This window comes from Falco biarmicus, chromosome 5 (genome assembly GCF_023638135.1).
Source record: "Falco biarmicus isolate bFalBia1 chromosome 5, bFalBia1.pri, whole genome shotgun sequence".
In the NCBI taxonomy this organism is placed as follows: domain Eukaryota; kingdom Metazoa; phylum Chordata; class Aves; order Falconiformes; family Falconidae; genus Falco; species Falco biarmicus.
This window is the reverse complement of record NC_079292.1, coordinates 59,905,441-59,927,668: the sequence shown is the minus strand read 5'-3', so window position 1 is coordinate 59,927,668 and position 22,228 is coordinate 59,905,441. Positions and strand designations below refer to the sequence as shown.

The window sequence follows — 22,228 nt, the reverse complement described above, 5'->3', positions numbered from 1 at the left end:
AGGCTCTGGGACTAGGAAAGTTTGTAGTGACTTATACACATGTTTTGGAGTGGAGGGGGAAAAGGGAAACAGAACAAAACGTGTCAAGAGAAGTGCACAAATTAGAAGAACAAGAGAATTTTCTAAGATTTTATTTCTGATCCCTGGACTAAAAAAAGGTTATCATTTAGGAAGGTTAAAGAGGAAAAAACAAACCCTCAAAATGAGTAGGGTGAGATTTGATATAAAGATTTAAAAACAACCCCCGTTTTTTCCTTTTAAAGAAAGAATCAGTGGCCCTAAATAAAAGAAAAACTGAAATCCTCATGCTAAAAATGGAAAGGACTTATCATGGAGTATGGTATTCCCTTAGATAAATGGACAAGGACAAGGAAATGCTGGTATGACTAAATTGAAAATTTTAGAAGTTGTTCAGGCCAAATAGGAAACCTTTATAGAATGGAAATCAGAACTTTGTAGAGCTGAAAGGAAGGTGTGTAACAGTTAAGATGGAGTTTGGGCAAGCTAAGAGGGAATTTGAAGAGCAAACAGTAGGAAGTTAAAACTGAAAATACACATTTGCTTAGTACACCAAAAGCAGAAAACTGGAGATAACTGGTAGGCCACCCCAAACAGTAAGCAGAAGAAACAATTAAAGACACTAAGGACATTGCCAATAATCTAAACGATTTATTTGCATCAGTCTTCACCAGAGAGGGTGCTGGAGTGATATCTAAATGAAAGACTCACACTTCCAAATATCAAAGATAAGGAGAGGTCATAGACTGAAGATTCAAGAGAGAAGTTGGTGGAACAAATCAATAAATCAAAGGCATTAAGTCACCAGGTTTATCTGCTATTTCTTGAAGATTTCAGGAGAAAATGGAGAACTAAGTAACAAAGTTGCCAGTAAATACCTACTACAGCAGAGGACTGGAAGACAGTCAGTGTTATAACTGAGTTGGGGATTTTTGTTGTTGTTGGTGGTGTTTCTTTTCACGGTGTTGGAGGAGCCCTGGCAGCTACAGACAGATAGGTAATCCTAATTTGGTATCATGTAAATTGGCTGAAACGTGTTAAAAAACCCCAAGTCCCACACCTCCCAAATTATGAAGCACACAGGCAAACATGACATAATACTAGTCAGTACAGTGTCTATAAGGTAAAAAAAGAGGCTCTTTGAATCTACTACCAGTCTTTGAGCTGGCTACAACCAGCCAGCACGCCTAAGCCTACCCAGGAGGTCCCATGACTCGCTGTACGGACAGGCAAGTAGCAAATGATTACCTCCCTGCTCCCCCATCTTCATCTCATGACCACTGAGGAGAGAATAATGTTCATGTTGATAACAGCACATCCAAACAATGTATAGGTGTGTGCTACAGGTTATGCTGCTGCAGAGCAATCCAGTCCACCCTTGGACAATATTGTTAAACCAAGGAGAAATGTACATCTGGAAATGAAAGTCTTTAATACATATGAAACATAATGGTGGCCACACTGAAGCTCTGACTGGAGATTTTAGGTACAGTGTTAGCCTCTCTCAGGATCAGCTTTTAATAACTTTCTGCATATTAGCCAATCAACAGCACTCTGTGCTGCAGGGTTCTTCTCATTTTTAATATGCACAGTGACCTAGGCCGTTACTGGTGAATAATACGGGATTTGGGGAGTTAAGATTTTTGTTTTTTTAAAAGAATATATCTTAGCCAGGACTGAACACTCATTTCACTTCTTCCCAGCTCTTTCCAGGTTTTATGTAGATCTTTACATAAAGCCATTAAGAACAGAAGAAAAGCACTTTGGAAAATTATGCGGTGATGTATTCTTATGTAGCCAACACTCCCAGGGGAAAAAGTGAAAATTACACATAGCCTCCCTCCCCTTTTTATTTCTTGTCAAAGATGTTGCCTTTTTTGGCTTTTCTTATATATACACAGCATGACGAACTGATATTTGTAGTTTAAATGTCTGGTTTAACCGCGTGGTTTCCACCGTAACACAAAGCTCTCATGAAATGTCAGGTTAGAAATAAAACCAAGCTCTAGAGGGATGAAGTGGGGAGGAAAGTAGAAGGTCCAGGAGCTGAAAAACAAAATGGAAAAAAAGTGAGCAGAACGCAATGTGGATCTGGGGTAGGGAAACAGACGCATTTCTCACTGAGTTGTTTCTGCTTTCCTCTATTAACATTGCAACAGAAATTACAAATAGCCCTGCAAGGGGTAGTGCATTAAACCTCATCTCTTCATCCCATGTAAACACAACATTAATACCGAAGAATAAAGAAAACGGTAAAAAGTCCAGTGTCTTGTTTTCCGCATTTTGCTTGTTAGGTTTCCTGTCCGCCCTCCAGCATGCTCCCGTGTGTACCAAAGATGCGAACTTGACCAGCCCATGTTCAAGCAAACACTTACACTCATATTCCCAACACATTCTTTTCTTCCCCTCGAATGGGGAGTTTATTCCTAACAGTTCTGCTCCTTTTAATGATAAACTCCTTTAACGAAGTAGTTCTGAGACCTTGCAGCAGGCAGCAGGAGAGCACCAAGGCTACTAGTTGCCATGTTTATATTCCCTGTTCAGCAAAGCAGTCCACTTAAAGCCCAAGGCCCAATGCCTTCATGGATGGGCATGCACTGAAATGAACCTACAAATCAATATCCCCCCACACAATGTGCCTTACAGGCAAAATCCAATTCTTGCCTAAAAAAGACAGAGTTACAGCCAGGCCCTTTTATGAGACACACACAAACAAGTTGCTCTGGTGAAAACAGACCTTACACTGATAAGTTTTGTTCACTTTCCGGCAGAGCTACTGATCTTCTTTACTGGACCACCAGAACAGAAGATGGGAAAGAAACACAAGGGAGATGTTCCTTGGCAAGGAAAGGAGCAGCATTTAGGACTGGGGAAAAGGCAGGGTGGGGTACAGGGGACTTTCCTGATAAAACAACTAATTTGAGAATAAAAGACCAACTGATATCATGTATACACCTAAACCAGTAACACACCTTCTCTGGAGTGCAGTATTGTATAAGCGTTGCCTTTGTTTTCAAGGCTAATTCAGACCTTTGGCTCATCCTGCATTAACAAGGTCATCCACATTAACAGGGCCCCTGTGACAGTTCACAGGCGAAAGTTCCCTTTTAGAGTAGTGCAGATTTGAAATTCACAGGACAGCGACCCGAAGATCTTCCTTTACAGATAAAAAGCATGTCAAATTATTAAATAGCAACATGAAATCCTAGATTCTGAAGGTCTGTCTTTGCTCTGCGGTTGAGAGAGCAGAGTGCATTCCCAGCCCCTGCCCAGTCCCCACTGCTGGCAGCACGGTGGGCGCGTGGCCGGACCCTCTGGCTGACGCCTCACGAATGCTAAAGCTGAAAGGCCTGGGGTAGTCGGGGAAGGGACAAATGAGCATAGTCCGAAGACATGTCACTTCAAATTTCTACTGTTAGAACTGCTGAGTATGATATAAAAACAGAAAGTATTTCTCAGTTCAAAGTTTGAAGACCAGGCCCCAAATGTTGACTGGCTCCTCCCTCCAGCGTCCCTGTTCCCCACACACGGGCTCCGTTGTGCTAGCTGTTGTTCTCTGCCGTGAGATATTTGAGGGCTGCAAAGCCGTAATGGCGTGACATATCCTGCTGGAACTCCTCCTTCAGGGTCTTGAGACAGATGCGGTATTGCTTGTTGGAGCGAAACTTGGTGATGTCAAAGCTGGGGGCGTGAGGCATGTGGATCATGTAGGCGTTGGGCAGCACCGTGAACTCGTACTCCTGCGGGAGAAAGATACCGGCTGTGAGGGAGTTCCCGAGCCCTCTTGCAATGCATCTCCTGTACCTCCACCATCAAACACGCTCCATCATGTAGAAGTGCAGTGTGGGTCTCAGAAACAACAAACCCATACAGATATGCCAAATCGACCTTCTTTTTTTAGAGTTGCTTTTTTTGGTTTTATGAAAGAACTGCTTTCTCTTTTAAAACGTTTTACTCCATAGGAGCCAAATAATGGGGAAACAGTAGAAAATGCCTGAAGCCATGTTCACAGCACAGATTTTGCAGCAGTGTGCTTGCAACCAACACAGCTGTGACTGCACACAGGAACAGGATGATGAGTCTCAAGTGTCCATGCAAAAGCATGTTTTTGCCCCTACAATTTATCTTGCTTCAGATGCCAGAATAAGCTGTATTTACAAAGGCACACGCTGCACCACATACATTGCTTTGCCTGTACTAAGACACAGTGACAAAACTGTCCAAAAGTATTTATAAATCTGAAATAAGGGAAGAATATGATCTCTTCTGTAAGTGCTGTGTGAAAATCAGGAACTAGGACCTCCTAATTCCATATGCTTTGAGAAGGTTTTACTCAAATTAAGTTCTCCTTCACAAAGTATGAGATACTGTGCTAATTCCGTCTCTCCTCTAAAACTAATTCACTAATTCTCTTTATCTATATCCAACCAAGTTCTTTGACAATTTTTGTTGTTAAAAAATTACAGTTCATTTAAGTCTCAATTACTCTTGTTAGAAGATTTTTACAATTTTTATAATTAAATGCATGATCATTAGAGCAAAGCTAGACAAAGACAGATTCTTAGACAAGCTGAAAGTTCACGTGCAAGAACCAGGTATCTGGTCCTGCAAGGGACCATCTAGAAAAGGGATGTGAGCAGTATTCTGAAGCCAAGAGAAGACCCTACCACTAGGACGCTAGCTCTTTTTTCATATGGAATTTCAGAGAGTCAGAGTTGTAAGGGATGCAAATGACAAAGGAACTTCAAAGGCTCCACAGGCAAATTTCCTATTGTCCTTACACAGTTTCTGTTTACAGATATTGCTGGATTGAGTTATTAACCATCCCTCCATAATACACTGGGCAGGGAAGGAAAAGCCACAGAGCATGCTGGCTTTAAAAGAGATGGAGCACAGCTTCCCCTGGTTTGCAAAGTTCAGTCACTTATAGATTTAGAAGTCTGTGCAGAGACATAGAGTATCTGCAGCACAGCGGCAGAGTATTCCAAAATACTTTATTAGGGAATGAGATTTATGGGAGAGAACACATTTCTGCCAAGAAATGGGAGCGTTTCACCTATAAATCTTTGTTCACCTAACAAAATACGATCAACCCAGAAAACATTGAAAGCTGCTGGGTTATGATGCTACCTGAAACCAAGTGTTTGAGCACCACAGCCCCAAATGAAGCCCAAACAAAATGGAAAAAAGTGAGCACAATGCAGTACAGATCTATTTCCCAGCTTGGGCAGTGGTATTGGTAAATTGGTAAGTTAAAAGTGTAGCTAAGGCTGCAGTGCCTTCCCAGAGACAGCTGTGAAGCAGCAGCATGCATTGGACAGCTAGGTGCAAATGTAGCTGAATGGCTGCTCCTTTCTCATTATGGGAATGCCTGTTCCCTTCCAGACAATGCTAAAGTCGTAAATCTTTGTGCCAAATTACAATGCTGTCACATATAGGAATGGGCCCCTCTGAGTTTCTGTTTGGGGTGACATGTACAGCAAGAACAAAATAATATGATGTCCACAGGCAGAACTTACTTAGCTGGAAGATGCTTAGAACTAATGGGGAACCAAACGCAAAAATGAAGGCTAGCATGATGGAGTGAGGAGGGCTGATAAATGACAAACTACAAAATATGTCTCTAGGGACCTTAAAACTAAGGGCTGCAGCCACAGAGGAAGATGCGGCCCCCTCATAAAATCTTTTCTTTGCTCTCTGTTTGCATCTCAAGTCTGCAATCCTGCAAGTTGGGGGTTGTCTATGCTCTGCAGTGCAAACTGTTCAGTGGTACTCCCATCCCCCTGGAAGGCCTTCAGGCACATAAAGTCTTCCAAAACTTTATAAGGCTGCTGCTAATCAGCCCATTTGAAAGATGCTGGGCTGGGGTCCTGGAAAAAGGGATGCTCACAGTCACTGAAAGTCTCCTAATGACCCATCCCTACTACATGGAAACATCTGTCAAGAAAGCAACGCACTTGCAGGAACCTCTGTCCCTACCTCACAGGTTATAAACTCTTTAGAGGGAGACTGTCATTATCTGTGTATTTGTACAACATCTGGCTCCGTGGCCATCTGCACATCCCCAGAATAATAATGGTGATTATCTCTACATGGTGTCCTGCTCTGAAGGATTGTACTGGCACAGGCCCTTGATAAGGAGTCTGAAAGAGTCCTCTTGACAGACACTGCAGTTGTGAGGAGCAGTGAAATAATTCAATTGAGAAGCTGCTCTGCCTGCTGGTAATGAAGCCAGCCAAGCAGCTGGCAGCAACTTGATCTGTGGGCACCCTGAAGCAGAGGAATGCCATTGAGGAGATAGCTGTGTGATCCCATGTCCCCTCCAGGCTGATTTTGTGGGACAACAGGCCAACACCCATGTTGCTACAAATGAAAATGAAGCTTCTTTTAAACGTGAGAATGTTTTTAAGGCTGTGAGAAAAACAATTCCCCAGAGTTAGTTCCAATCCAACGGCCATTTAAAATATCTGCCCTATGATCAACTTTGAAAAATGTTCCAGTTTCCCATGTGCAAATCTGTATGCTGGGCAAACGCCTCTGAACAGAAGAGTTAAATCATGAGTGCTAGATGAGACCTGCCAGTGGGAACACAGGCCTTGTTACCCAGATTAAAAAATAATAAATCATTACCCCTGCATTCTCCACAAAGCAGAGCAAAGTATTATTATTAACAGTAATATAAAGCACAACCTTTTTTCTAGCCTGAAATAATTTTTTCTCAACATAAGTAGGTACAAATTTGTTGGGAATGCCCTTCTGCAAGCAGAGGGCAAGTGGCTGCCAGCCCAAGGTGACTATATGGTTTTGTAAGCAGCAGTAGAAACTATCCCTCCCATGTACATGCCTGCACAGGAATACACTGAAGCCCACACCCCAGAGACACAATCTCCCAGTAACTTGCTGCGTGCCTTGTGCTGCTCTGCTCCACAGAAACTGCTAAGAGTTGAGCAGAGAAGGATCAGCTATATTCCAGATCCACAACAGACGCTAGCATAGGAGGATACAACTGGCCAAAAAGCATGTTGTCTGATTAGCATGAGATGGTACTAGTTAAAAAACTGGGACAGAAACCAAACAAACAAAGGAAAAAACAAACAAACCCAAACTAAAAAGAAATGCCATGACCCAGACCCTGCTGATTAGCACAGCGGTTAGCTTCACATCCAAGAACAGCAGGGAGATGTAAGCCCTGCTATTTCAGTGAGCAACAGCACCAGGCTCCCACGGAGCCATAGTCACTGCCAGCCTCCAAGATCTAGGTCGGTGGCAGGGTCCTTGGCAGCTCTGAGAGCTCTAGCAACAGTCTGGACTCTTGAGCTTTCTCTGCATCCTTATTCTTACATGTTCTGCTCAGCAGCCCCATCCCAAGCCACAAATCCAAGAGGCAGGTAGCCCAAGGCTCAAGTACCTGGATCCTCTAGAGTCTGCTCCACAGCCAGAGACTCTGGAAATGTAAAGTCCTTGGTTTTGCAGAGACGTACTGTAAATCCAGGCCAGAAATTGAAGATGCTTGCTTTGGATTCAATTTAAGATTGCTTTTTGAATGCTAAATTAGCACTTGGGACTCATCAGCCTCTGTTTAACTGAGAAACTTCCAGCTAGATTTATAGATCCCCTAGTAGGTGATGAGACTGGCAACAAGTGCTGCAATGCTCAAGTACACTGCTAGGCAGGAGGTGGGCACTGCAGGGATTGTGCCCCTGCCACCGCAAAACAATTTTCTCAGCCCTGACAAATAAACTAACTCAGACTCAGTTCTCCCTTTAATGCTTGACAAGGACTAAAATGAGCGTTCCCGACTCAGGAAGCACTCATTAAGGAGCTTAGTAAGGCCAGATGAGCACTATGGTGATGCAAAGCGTGAAGCCTTTCCACAGAACACAGATTTAATTTTAACAACCCTGCTGCCCAGCCCTAGGTGAGATGTGCAGGCATCATCTCCTCACCTGTGCATCCAGTTCCATGATGTGAGCTACTTTGTTCCAGCCAAATCCAACAAACCGCCTGTCATACTCCGGGCAGTCCTTCCTCACAACAACGTATGGCTCAAAGTCTGCTTCCCACTCAACGCGGTAGGGAGTGGTGGCTGTTCGCCACTTGGCAAAGTTTGTTGGCGCATGCCCTTTCGTCCAGACGTGATACCTTAAACAGACATAAACGGCATGGATGTGGGGAGGCAATTAGATAGAATGCATCTTGGCTAGGCAAAAAAATGTTACTTGTTAGATGACATGCTCAAAAATAAGGACATTAGCTTACAGTTCACATCATCATTTTCAGGACATATCGGAGGCAATTTCTAGGACTATTTCCAGCACACTTCACAGGGCTGCTATGTGCTTGATGCTTAAACACATCTAGTTGGTAAAGGATAGTGTGGAAACACTACCTAACGCTAATGTGAGAAACAATTACACAGACAGCCCATGAGCACTACAGAGTGCTGTGTCTTGTTCCTAGCAACCAAGCGGCTGTATCAGTGCTCTAAAATCAGTGTGAAATTCTGTCGCTCAGATAAGGTCCCTAAAATTAGCTATTTCTACACCACAGTGACAGTCACGATCTGTTTTATATGCAGTTTTATAATTTGTATGAGACACCTGCAGCTCTGGATAGATGTTCTGTTTTATTAATTACTGTTATTACTATGGCAGGAGCCAAAGTGCATAATTAAATTAATAAGTAAAATATTACATAAAGGCTTTCTGCTGTACATTCTACATTGTGGGGAGTAGCCATGTGATCCCCAGTAAGGTAATCAATTTGATTTACAGAAAAAGATCCTTTTATACTTTGTTAATCTTGTTTAGGTCACAGCAGGTCTCCTCCCAGCACAGCTTGAATCCAGCCCATTAGTGCCAGGGTCAATGACTCTCACTCACTTATTCTTCTTACACTTTCCAAAAATCAATGAGACAGGCTCTTTCTGCAGACTCATAGATTAAATAATGAAACAAAGGCATAGCAGGCCATCTGTATTACAGCGCTCTGAGATGTGTAACAGAAGGGGCAAAACAAACATCCTGCCAGTTTGTAATGTTAGGTACATTGAATTCACAGGGATGATGATGACTTGTGGTAAAACTGAAGGGATTTAAGCATTAAATACTTGCAGAATTAGGACCTGAGGTAATGTTTCAGCCCCAGAAATTCTCATAACATTGCAAGCCATTGCTGAAAACAGGGACATAAAATCACAGCCTAGGAGTTTTCACTCGGACTGTGTATTTGTATGGCTTGTAACAGGAAAAACATAGAGGTGTTCGGTTTCACTGACTCTCCTTCAGGGGCAGCGTAGGAGGACAGAACTATTATGATAGCACTGGGGTCCCCGGTAGTCCTTTGGGACTTTGAAGGCTGCATTTCTAAACTGTAAAGAGGTTGCATCACTGTCAGGTATCTGGCTTGGGGACCTAGGAAAACAAAGCCCTTCCATATTAAAAAAACCTGTCAGCAACTTAATTCTCTAGAGATTATTAGAAACCAGTGCCAGATTCACAAAGATGCTTACAATCCTTAATGCCTTTTGGAATCACCTCCAAAAGGCCTATCCTTTTTCTTGGTGTGTAACCTTCTCAGTCACTAATGGGCAGCTATCTACACTGGAAAAAAAACCCAACAAACCAGTCACAATGTAGGGTATAAATGATATGAGATTGTGGAGGATGCTGTATCTTCTAAAATCCTACCTCTGGCATTCTGAAATTGATTACGATAACAATAATAATGACTACTAAACACTTAGGAAGTGATTTGTATCTTCAAAGCCCCATACAAACTTTGGTTAATTGCTGCTGTTCTAGTAACACTCTCCCACCGATTTAAACGTGGGGGAACAGGACACTAACCATAAATTCCTTTCCACCCTTTTTGGTGACATTGGTGTAAGCAGTTCGAGCAGCTCAAGTATAATCCCTGTGAATCGAGAGAGCTGATCAGCAGGGAAAAAAAAGTAATTGGGAAGAGACAATGAAGGGAAAACATGGAATTGAGACTGGAGAGACAAAACAAAGCAGAAAGGAAGGAACAGACCTGATCGTACCAAAGTAAGTAGTACCAGAGATGATGTACTTGCCTCCTCAGAGTAACTGATGTGAGTGGAGGGAAAGAGGAAGACAAAAGGATGACTAAGGTCAGGACAAAGAGGAAAATGAGTATAGGAAGTTCAAATGATGTGTGCAGACACCAATTATAAATGAATAATTAGACTTGAAACAAAGAGTAGTGAGAGTTCAGGATTACATACATATCTCTACATTCAATATATACGGGCCTACACGCACAAATATAATCTCCTGGAGCTCTGGGCCAGCGACTGATACCGCGAGAAATGTGCTGCAAAGTCAGATATTCAGACAGCATCACATGGGTGCCCATAGCGAGGAAGCTACCACAATAGAGTGAGTCATTTCCAACAGACTTTACTCTCAGTGATGCAGTTGCGAGAAGTAGTTCACTGTCTGTATCGGTCTTCCATCTCACAGGACAAATGAATAAATGTAATTTTGCCTGCTCAGGCCCTTCTCACTCAAGATCGTAAAGGTCTTCCCAACTTAAACAATTCTGTTTTTCTATGACTAAATTTTAAGGCCACACTCAATCTCACTGACTCCCAGAAGAACTTTGTGAAAATTCTGAACAACATATTTTTCACTACACTGGCAATTTTGACGAATCCAAACCTAATCATTTGATCTCCGTAAAATGATGATAAATTTCTTTCCTGTGGTTCGTGGGAAACAACTGGAAAACACCCCCTCCAACCCTGCCCCCTCCACTTTGGATCAAATGTTTCATCTTACTTGCTTTATCCATTTCATGTATTTAAATTTCAAAACTAAAGCAAGCTTTTTTAAACTTAGCAAAATGAAATAATTATTCTTCTCAGAGTGTTCTTCCTCCCTGCATTGTCCCTCAATGTGAGAAAGATGATTCGGCGAAAGAAAAACTCTTCCAGTTCTGTTATCAGATGCTTAAACGTTTTGCCGGATTGTGGCTGCAATCAGTTAATTAATTAATCAGTTGCTGCTGTTTATGTTTTCTCAATACGATGCATCTTTGACCAGCTGTGGTTTCCCTTGTGCCTGAAAGCTGTGTGGGCAGTACATTTGTGGTTCATCAGCTACTACCCAGGCACTGAGCAGGCACATTCTTGTGAGGCACAGCCACAGCCAGCACCTGCAAACAAAGCCAGCAAGCTGGCACACAGCGACCCGCTGCCGCCCAGGGCTTCCACGCAGCACCCCTGGCAAGCCGCAGATGCTCACGTCCTCTCTTTTCTTCCGGTGGTGACTGGGGGATGTAATTGAGAGCCGTTTTGTACTTCTTAGCTGCCCAGAAGTAGAAAAGGTCACCATTTGGAAAAGAGGTGACAAAAGCAATTTCAGTGAGGGAAAGATTGTAATCTACCATGTGGTGTGAGGGACTGGGATGCTGCAGGCGCTCTCAGCAATCACTGTCACAGCAGTCCTCCTCAGCTCACTCCCACCCGTTCAGCCTCGAATTGCAGCATTATTAAAGCACCTTGAAGGTGGAGGTGGAAATTCTCAGCCCAGATCGCAGCTGCTTTGTGGCTGTTGATAGATTGGAGCAATGAAATGAGCCAAAGCAAACTGGGGAAGCATTTGTAAAATGTGTCCTACATTAATATGTACACCAGCTACAGACTGCGCGTCCTTCAATTTTTATTTAACCTTGCTCTGGCAAAACTCCCACTGATGTTAAAGACATTTTTGCCTGAGTGAGACTTGAGAAAGGATCTGCAAATCTGACCGTGTATGTAACATGCCAACATGCTGTACAGCTTGAAGATGAAATCTGTAGCGGAAGGCCACTGCTGTGCAAGCTGAAAAGTTGATTGTTGGTGGAATGCAACATCTGAAAATCCTGAGGGTATTATTTTCCATTGGAAGGATTTTTATTTTTAACTATAGGAGAAACAATTCTATCAAGAAATCTCTTGTTAATTTGTACATCTTTGACTGTTAAAGAATGATGGGAGAGTGAAAAGCTTGCTTTATCAGTACCCTTAAGTAATTTTCCAGAGAGAGGCATGCCCCTCTCAGTCGCCTCAAGTTTCTAATTGAAGGCAGTCACTGGTAAAGGTACTGTCAGAATTACGTTTTCCAGGCTCACACAGACTGTCTGCTATGACATGTGCGTAAGGCCACATGAGGGAAGGGTGGCTGTTGCAACGAGAAAGGCATGTAATACAGGGAATGGAAGAAGTGTGAGAAAAGCTCTAAAAGTAAAGGAAGGATGGGAGAGGTGATACAGGGCTCCACTGGCCAGTTTTTAACTCTAGATCTCAAAATAGTGTAAAAAGGAAAGGTGAACATTGTTACCTGCATTTCAGAGATGGAGAACAGAGATGTAAGAAAGTGAACTGATTCGCGTACCACCTCCCAGCAGGGCAGTAGCGGAGCTGAGAAGAGAACGCAGGTCTCCTAAGCCCTCTCTCTGTGCAACATCATAAGGCCATATTGTACTCTTCCCATCACTGCAGTGCTTTACAATGTCTGCTAATCAGACCTTACCACACACACCCAAGAGACAGTTAACCCCTGGTAGTCGCATTTCAAAACTGAAGAGGCTGGCAGATAATAGAAGTGACTTGTTCACAGCCACAAAAAGAGTCTGCTTCAGAGCAGAGCTCCAAATTTAGGTGTTCTTCGCCTCTTTAACTTCTAGTCAGAATACGCTTTTACCTCTGCATTGAGAAACTCTAGCTATTTAAAGCAGCTGTTTCACATAAAATAGAGTGCATGACAAGCCTGCATTTGTTTTTCCAGTAAGTCAGGAAGGAAGCTAACCAACAAGCAGAGAGAAATTATTTTTGGTCACATGAGGGACACAGCTATCCAGACAAGTATTTGGCAGCCAAAAAGCAAATTACACGCACATGAGTGTAATGGTCGCACTTGATTTTGTAGCGCAATAAAAAATGATGAAAATAAAACAAATTCAATTTAACAACTGAAGTCCTTCAGTAGAGGACTATAATACTAGATAAAATACCGAGCTTACAGATGGAATATATCCACATACGATTCTGTTCACTGCCTTTCTATGAAAAAGGAAAAAGTATTCCAGTAGGTTTCTTAATGGAGCTAGCTAGCTAACAGTGAAGAGAGAAATATCAAATGTTCACAAGAACATTAAAAACTATCCTCAGAGATAAAGACCACAGGTTCAACAACAGTACTTTCCATTACCTGAATGTGAAGAGGGTTCCCATGTCCAACATCGACAGCAGCTCTGCTTTTGACTTGGGAAAGGAAAGGCGGTAGCGTAGGGTCTCAAAAGCAGGTACAATCAGAGCTTTCTTGGTGTTAGCCAGGTCTAGCTGGATGACAGACTTCCTGGTAAAGAGAAACAACAAATGAAAGCAGGAAAATTTTAAACTGAGCCAGTCACTTGGCTTTTCAAAATAAAGTGCAGAGAACAGACACTTTGATACTGTAAATATAACCACGGCCCATGCTTTTTTCCCAGGGTGCTTTGTATTTTCCTCCACTTTTGATCTGCTGCTCTAAGAGCAGGGGGAACAACACAGTTCAAAAAGAGCTTGTGTCTTTGACTGATCAGTGCTGCCCTGCATGTCCAGGACACGCTGAGCACAGCCAACTGACCACGCCTTTAAGAGAAACATAGTTGAATGCTACTACATAGATGGGAAAGAGCTGCCCAGTCAATGGCAGTTCTAAAAAAAAATCAGATTTATCCGGGACTCAGTGGGACTTCACAAGATGAGGAGCTGTAAAGTTTGGTTGCACTTCAGCGTAGCTATTCTCTGTGCTATGCTGTGCCATCATACTTGCTTCTTAGTTCTACTATAGAGCTCTGTATGTCCTGCAAGGTAAGTGTTACCTTAACACCACCGTGGAACAGATATTTGCTCTCAAGAACACTGTTGCCATGATGGGCAGTCTTTGTACAAGGCAAGGCACAGATCTACTGCAACATGACATAGTGCCAATCAGCAAAACTGCACATCAGCAGTATTTTTTTGAGTATTGTTAATTATGTGCACAGTAGTGCCCAGAGATTAGAGCCCATTTGTGCTTGGCCCTATACATACAGCATAGAGGCTGTTTTCTGCAGAAAAGAGCTGTGGACTGGATGCACTGAGATACCTCACTTATTCCCTTCTTTTGCTGCAAGTTGTTCAGTGCAGAGACTGTTTTGGGGTGCAAGTGTGTATGTGTACACACAGTGGATTTTGCACAGTAGTGCCCTTCTCCAGACAGGGGCCTTAGGATGAATGCCACAAGAGAGCAACAGCTTACCAGACTTACTCCCTGCCTACCAGACATACTTGGTCTATTCTTTCGTAACAAACTAAAACCCAAAGAAAAAGAAAAAAAGTTACTTTTCCATCCCCAAACCGAATCTTACTATGCTTGTCATTAGAAATAACTCTGTCTTGATTTTCCTTTCATTATCTTCATATTTCATACGAGAAATATGCCTCTCTCTCCCTGTCAAAGTTAGTTCCCCTTAACAGGATTCACTGTCTTGACTTTTATGTTACTGCAACAAGCAATCAAGGACAATGTTGACAAGCAGCAAACTCTCTACAGCCTTATAAGATGAAGGAATTGGGATCACTGTCATAATAACAGAAAGACCAAACAAACCACTTTTCTAGTCCCAGAATACCTAGAATTCACTTATATTGCCGTCAGAGAAAAAGAAGAGCAGGGCTATTTCATAAAATCTGAATTTTAGATAATTCACACCACCCTATAGGCCTGTTCTATAAAAAGAAATGTGTTCTCAGTGGCTTACTTCAAAATTTGCATTGTTTGAAAAACCCCTGCTACATTTCCAGTGAACTTTTCACAACTGAAGGATTTTAACAGTATCTTATAACTTCTTTGTACTTTCTTCACTAGCTTCTCCCCTACCATCATTAATGGCCAAAATATCTGCATGCAAATAGAAGACTCCTTCACAATCAGCCTCCATGACCTTCCAGAATTGTTGAGCAGTGCCAGCATCCAGTCTTCATGAATGCTCTTAATGTTCCTTCCCCTTCACATCTTCTTTGAGGGCAGGGGATACTAACATAGGTTCACTTCCAGTGTCCCAGGGTTTCTGGACTCTCTGCAATCTACCAGCCTTGAGTGGTACATCTTTGGGGATTCAGTTCTGGGAAGGAGTATCTAATATTTGCAGTGATGCTCACCCTTTGGGCTTTGCAAGGAAACAGCAGCTACCATTTATGGCTGCTACTCTCTTTTTCTTTGATGGAGACCTCAAAAGTTCCAAGCAAAAATCAAGGCCTTGCTGTGCTTGGCACTGTCAAAGAATAGGAGACAATCCTGCCCAGCCCACCAAAGCCCACAGTTTGAAGCTGAAGTATGTATAGGTATCAAGCCAGGGTAACAGCAGAGACCGTCAGACAGAGCAAGTCGTGTTGAAACTAGTGTTGAACATGACTAATTTTGTAAGATACGGGATGCAAGCACAAAAATTATGTAGGTATCAATAATCCTTTCTGAACACTCCCCATTCTGTCAACTGCAAATTTAATATAGGTGACAATGGCAACTATTGGAAAGAATAGATGACAGTGCCTTCATGAAGAAAACCAAAACACAGAGGGAACAAACCAATACAAGAGTCTGAAATCACTTGCAACTGTCAAAGCTCAACATGAAAAAGTTAGGTAAGAGGAGAGAGGCACAGGTCTGAAAACAAGGTGCCTGTAGCAGATACAGTCAAACACAGAAAACTGGTAGAGGTACTTCAAGAGTGAAATAAAATAGTGGGAAGATCTCTGCAGAAACACTTTCAAGAGGTATGTCAGCATCTGAGGTGCATGTTGGTAAGGTCAAAGTGGAAGAGTTCACCAAAACTGAGCTGGGAGTTGAGACATGCTCAGTCAGGAAGTCCAGCAGCACCCACCTCTGAGCAGAACAACCTGTCTTTTATGTGGAGTAGACAACAAAGGACTAACGTAAGGGGAAGAAGGAACCCATGCTAACATCCAGGAGTTGAACATCAAAGGACAAGAGGGGGCATGTAAATTGTGACAAAGGCAGGGAGGATTTGGTGGAGAAGAAAACACCTCCCATTTTCTTCTGATAACTTGGTTGGTGGTCTGCTCCTCAGATAACCAGCCGAAAATCTAACCTCTTCCTATTGGAACCAAATCTACATTTCAGTGGTGTCACTTTATTTCCTGTTTTGAGTGGACGTGCCATTTGCTGGTTGACTGGTTCTGTGATACTTGGAATAGGAAAAATTTCACTGTTGGTGTTGCAAGATATGTGTAATTTAATGCAGGGAATGCATTTGGCTATTTTGTAAACCAGCACTGCGTAAAAAACCTGCACTATCCTTATGAGGGCTGTTTTTTGGATTCAGTAACATTGGTTCAGATTCCATTTTCCTTTATCTGTCCTTTTTTCCCCAAACCCCAAAATAAGGATATATGATTTTATGAAGAGCTTTCTCTTTGCTAGTGTTGTCCAGGAAACCGTTTCCCAGGAATCTTTGTGTTCAGACCTGATGTATGTCATTCTGACACAGGGAAGGTTGGGTTAAATTTCTAAATCTGTTCATCAACCCTATTTTTCACACAGCATGGAAGAAATTAATCTTAAATCACAAGAGTATCCTCACAGGTTGAATGAACTCCAGCATGTTGATACCATTTTTTTCATCCTCATAGTCCTTTCCAAAAATTAACACACAATTTTCATCCTCATGGGGGTAGATAGTAGTATCATTCCCATTTCTGGAGGATAGATAAGCTCAGACACAGAAGGGTTAGCAAGCTAATCCCAAAGCACTGAATTCAGAAAAAAAAAAGAAAGAAAAAAAAAAGATTCCATTAATTCAAATTAGCTTCCACTGTCAGGACTCAGTAAGTGTTTAGTTTGAGATCAAGAAATACAATAATCACAGAGCTTGTGGTATGGAGAGCTCAGTCCACTGTTAAATTCATTAGAATGTTATTCCTCCCTGCAAAAGCAACGAATGCATAGTCTACAAAGGCATCCAACAAATAAAAAACAATAGGCACAACACGAGTGCGTCCCTTGCTGAGATGCTGAAGAACAACCAGAAATACTTCACAACTCATGTTGCAGGGGACAGGTATAAAACCTGCAGATAGACAGTGGATGCCAGGTCCCAATTCATGCTGAATGTGTCACTGGAAGTGAAGGGCCTATTTTACACAAATGTGTCAGGAAAGAACTTTAATGCTAGCTGTGACAACCGTAGATAAGCAGCCTGCCTAGTTATTTTATGTCAGAAGAACCTTTAGGATGATCCACACACGTTACTTGAAGCAACCAAAAAGAGACTTTACCACTGCAGCAATGACAAGATGACCTCAGTAACTAATGAGGGAAGGTGACAAAGACTTTGACTTGGCACAGACCATGAAAGTATCTGAGCTTCGTAAACAGGAAATGTTTAAATGATATGCCTTTTTCCTTTTGTACTTCACAGAAGAGTAAGGTAGGTCAAAAAGGGGGTTTGATGGAGATTAAAAGCATTGAAATGGTCTGTCTTAGCTGTGAAAAAGCTCAATTAGCACAAATCTAAGTGCTAGCAACAAATGCCTAGTGGTACAGGTAACCATCAACTTCTCCTTAAAGACTGGCTGTAACCTTTCTCATACAACACCTTCAAAATATGTTGGAAAAGTTTTTCAAAATTCTTTTCTTTCCGAGAATATATTGCCTGTAGAGACGCAATACACAATATATGTAAATCAGCAAACTTGCAGTGAGAGGGACTTGTCTGGCTCATCCTGTACAAAGTGATGCCTGAGACACTATTTCTGTTTGCTTATGGTTGTTCTATCTGAGGAAATGAAGATGAAAATGTCTGTATGCCTCTCTAACAAACAATTGCTGCCAGTCAGATAGATAGCACTAATCAGTTACTTGCAGAGGCGGTGGGAACAGTCAATGCAGAAAGATACAGGGTATCTGTATTTAAAATAATCTCCCTGCACCTCCCTGCTATTTTGCTCAGAAAAATCATTGAAAAAGCAACAAAAGCCTCTAGTCCCCATGCAAAAATCCCTTTTTAAAGAGCTGGTAGTAGCAGATTAGCGATTTTTATATTCCCAGGCAACAGACTCACAGTCAGAGTTAAGGTGGTACGGGCCTCACAGAAGGCTGGTAGAGTAACACAGGGTCTCAGAGGCAACAGCTTTCAGTGTGAATCTCAGGTTTTTTTCTGAAACAGCACCCATGGGTGGCATCACTGTGCATTCAGTTCTATAATACATTATCACCATATTAGAATTATTTCTGTGGTTGTAATATCTCAAGTATATCATGATGCATCATTCTGCCTTCTCTCCCTCCTTTCAGTGCTGGCTCCCATCAGTGCACTGTGAAGCAGCATGGAGGAACAAGTTGCTTTTTCAGTACTACATTCCAGTATCAACAGCTGAACAGATGCTATCCTTACTGTGTCCAGCATCGATCTGAAGAAATGTTACAGTATGCAACACTAACGTCAAAGAACGGAGAAGCTAACAACAACTGTCCCTACGTGTATCTTGAGACAGCTACTGTGTGCAGAGGACAGAATTATTTTGGAGTCCTCATAGCACAAGTCAAAAAGAAGTATCCCTAAAAGTGCAAAATAAGCTGACACGGTGAGATAAAACTTCAATGATGTTATTGAAATCCAGTGTCTTAAAAGCCACAGACTCACATAATCATAGAATAGTTCAGGTTGGAAAGGACCTTTAAAGGTCATCTAGTCCACACACCCTGCTATGAGCAGTGGCATCTTCAACTAGATCAGATTGCTCAGAGCCCTGTTCAAGCTGATCCTGAATGTTTCCAGGGATGGGGCATCTACCACCTCTCTGGGCAACCTCTTCCAGTATTTCAACACCCTCAGTATAAACAACTTCCTCCTTGTATCTTAAAGGTACCCTCCAACACCTGCTAGTTTAAAATCATTAGCCCTTGTCCTATTGCAACAAGCCTTGCTAAGAAGTCTCTCTGCGTCTTTCTTATAAGCCCCCTTTAAGTATTGAAAAGCTGCAATAAGATCTCCCCAGAGCTTTCTCCTAGGCTCAACAACCTCAGCTCTCTCAGCCTTTCTTCATAGGAGAGGCTTCCATCCCTCTGAATAGTGAACTTAACCCTGTACATGGATGCAGAAATTGAAAAAACCAATTAACTCTCCACACAAGGGAGAAATGAGAAGATGCTTACTGAGTTGATACGCCTTTAACAGATCCTCCGTAAGTTTATGATGTCAAAAGGTGTTATTTCCCCTTACATTCCAAAACCATGGGCCTATGGATTGAAAGGGATCACCTACAGGCAGACCGTCACTGGAACACTTTGATCAACTTTTACCAAATTAGACCAGAGATGAAAAGGAAAACTGGTCAGGACTAAGGAACTGAAATCCTCCTGTCTGGCCACAGGGTGTCCTCCTTGCTCTATGCTTTGGCCTCAGATGACCAGCCTCTGCAGACCAAAAAGGTCTTTATTAAAAAATAAATAAATAATAAAAAAAAAATCAGTTAATGGATCAGATGTCCGTAATTTGTTCAGCCCAACCTGCTCACATTCATTATGATACAATACACACTGAGGTTACTCTTCTCAGTTTCCTTATCCTAATAATTTTGCCTTGACAGGTGCTGGCATTGCAGTCATATTTTTGAGCTGGTAAGACTATCCCCCTCTTTTCAAGATATGGAACTGGATTGAGCGTGTGTCACAGGGACCACAAATTCTGTAGTGTTTTGCATGTTTTTTCTGTCACTAACATTAGGAACCAGCGTTGTTTAGGGAAATTGCCCAGTTCACCTTGCTAATATAGGATGCTTTTGCACATTTAACAATACTTAGTCCAGTTCAATTTTCAAATTGATTCTTCTGCTGCTCTGAGGAATTATTCTGATGGCTAACAGGGCTTACATTTAGACCTGAGTTTTTTCCTTCATAATTTTACTGCTTTACTTCCAGCTTCAGCCCCTTCCTCTACCCTAAAAATTCCTGTGCCTTGCTGGGCACTGTCACATCTTAAACATCTATAAGCTGCCTCTTTCGGTTCTGTTCAAACTGCGTATTTTTGGAAATATGTGGGAAGGGTAGGGTGTGGAGGGGCTGCGAATGAGGGTGACAATGGGAATCCCTCCACTATTGATTTACCTGAGGTATTCGTAGAGTCCATACATAGGCAAGAAGTCAATGTCGGATAGAAACATATATGGTGTGCTGATATGCTTCATGGCCACATTCCTTAGCAGATTCACAGGATAGAACTGGCCCTCCTTGTACACAATATGGTAGCCAACATTGTGGCGGCTCATAAGTACTTCTGAGCCTTGGGCGTAGCGCAGAAATTGCTGGGCTTCTGCATCAGAAAGATAGAGTGCCAGGCTGATTGGACCTTCCCAGTGTTTGCAGATGGCTTCAAGCATCTGGAGCCTGAAAGAGGAAGGGTGAGAGTAAGAAAAGGCTGTCTCTCTGTCTGGGACTCTGCCTGGGTTCATCTGATCAACTGCAGATATCTAAGTGAGACAGATATGGGTCACTGTATATGCTGTGGAAAGCAATAAATATTTCTACAGTGCAATTAATCTCATCTAAGTTATTGTCTCCTTCTGGACAGACGGACTGCACCCTTGGTAAGCCTATTTCTCTCCGCTGAAAACAACGGAGCCTAAGACAGCCCTAACTCAGATACACACATCTACAGCTCATATAGCTGAAGCCAGGTGAAATCAACACCATCCTTTCTCCCGAAAGCATTCACACTGCAGGAAAACCCACACGGATGATGGGACTTCATCTGATCGGAGCTTTGAGCAGTTGCAGGGATCTGTCCATGTGGATCTACTTACAGGATAGGTGTCTTGTAATCTTAAGCAGTGTCTAGTGCCCAATTCACACTTCAGATCAAGCTGTTTTCTCACACTAACATACTATAGCACTCTTCAACAAGCTTGTGGAGGAGAAAGGTGTACAGACCCACAGATCATTTTACCTCCTGTTTAGGAAAACCTTCCCCAAATTTTTACAAGGCAGTTAGTCAGATCTCAAAAGCTGTTAAAAATGATAGGTCAAGGGAATACTGACTCACATGAACATTTACATTGACTAGACTTACTGTTGGGGAAAGGGCAAAAGGATGACACATCAATAGAAAGGGCATTTACTGTGTGTAGGGAGTAAGGACAGAACAAGGGAGAGACATGGCATTGCTGTGGAATAGCAAAAGAACATTTCAGACAAAATCATCATTTAAAGTACTAATTTGAATATGTTTTAGCAGTATCTCAAATTTCATTAAATAATTTTAAAAACAGATTGTTTCAATGTATATTTTTTAAAACCTCCAGCAGTTACAATACTGTTGATGAAAATGACAACAAAAGATCTCATACACAAACATAAATCAAACCTAGCCTGGTCAAAATAATTTAAGCATTTTGGGTAATTTATAGAGAATTGCCTAGAGATTAAGATAATGCCGCCCCAAAATGCAGCAAGGACTGATTACGAAGCCTCTTGAGTTAACACTAAGGGAAATGAACCTATGCAGCCTAGCCAGATATTCTATTAAAAATTAGGAAGAGTAGACTATGCAACATGATTATTTTCTCTCCCTTCCAAATCCACATTACTAGATTTTTCCCATTAATATTTATATAGAACACAAGTTTTTTGCATCATCATAATCAGAGAAAATAATTTCCCTCTCCTACTATCTCCCTAAGCTTTGCAGCAGAATGGAATGATACACTCATACCAGCAAACACACATTCTGATTTAACATTAATAGCTCTTTCCCGCATTTCTGAATGATCATGATGACATCCAAGATGATATAATAATTTTTCCTTAGATATGAGATATTACCTTTACTAGGCTACACCTGGTACATTATTTTCTTTTTATCTATTACTGGAACAAAGGTTATTATCAGCCTGAAACATATGGCCGAATTAGAAAAAGAAATCGATAAAAAAGATCTAAAAAGCATGTGAAGGCTTTAGGCTTTCGATTGTACAAATAATAAATAGAAAAAAATATTTTTTTGTTGTTGTTTGCCTTTTTCTACATAGGGGAAACCTATTAATTAGGATACTCCAATTCATCAGCACTTACAATTTAGGGCAGCCATTTAAAAAGGGAATACTTGCCTAGCAAGAAATGCAGCAAAATGCCTTTTGAGGAGTCCACACAGTGGACAAATGGCA

At 41.9% G+C, this 22,228-nt stretch overlaps 1 protein-coding gene across 3 annotated transcripts in view; it reads right to left on the bottom strand.

Annotated features, from left to right (window-relative positions):
- Positions 1 to 1,854: 1,854 nt before the first annotated feature.
- The window catches only part of LARGE1 (LARGE xylosyl- and glucuronyltransferase 1), a 287,256-nt gene continuing 266,882 nt past the window's right edge, over positions 1,855 to 22,228 (bottom strand). For 2 of the 3 annotated variants that reach the window (XM_056340051.1, XM_056340052.1), the window contains 4 exons: positions 20,175 to 20,453; positions 13,233 to 13,379; positions 7,965 to 8,160; positions 1,855 to 3,758 (listed from right to left, as the gene is read on the bottom strand). In XM_056340051.1, the coding sequence (XP_056196026.1) occupies positions 3,561 to 3,758; positions 7,965 to 8,160; positions 13,233 to 13,379; positions 20,175 to 20,453 (820 nt within the window). In that variant the 3' untranslated portion in view covers positions 1,855 to 3,560. The remainder of the gene's footprint in view (positions 3,759 to 7,964; positions 8,161 to 13,232; positions 13,380 to 20,174; positions 20,454 to 22,228) is intronic. The other variant, XR_008822038.1, reaches the window with a different exon arrangement.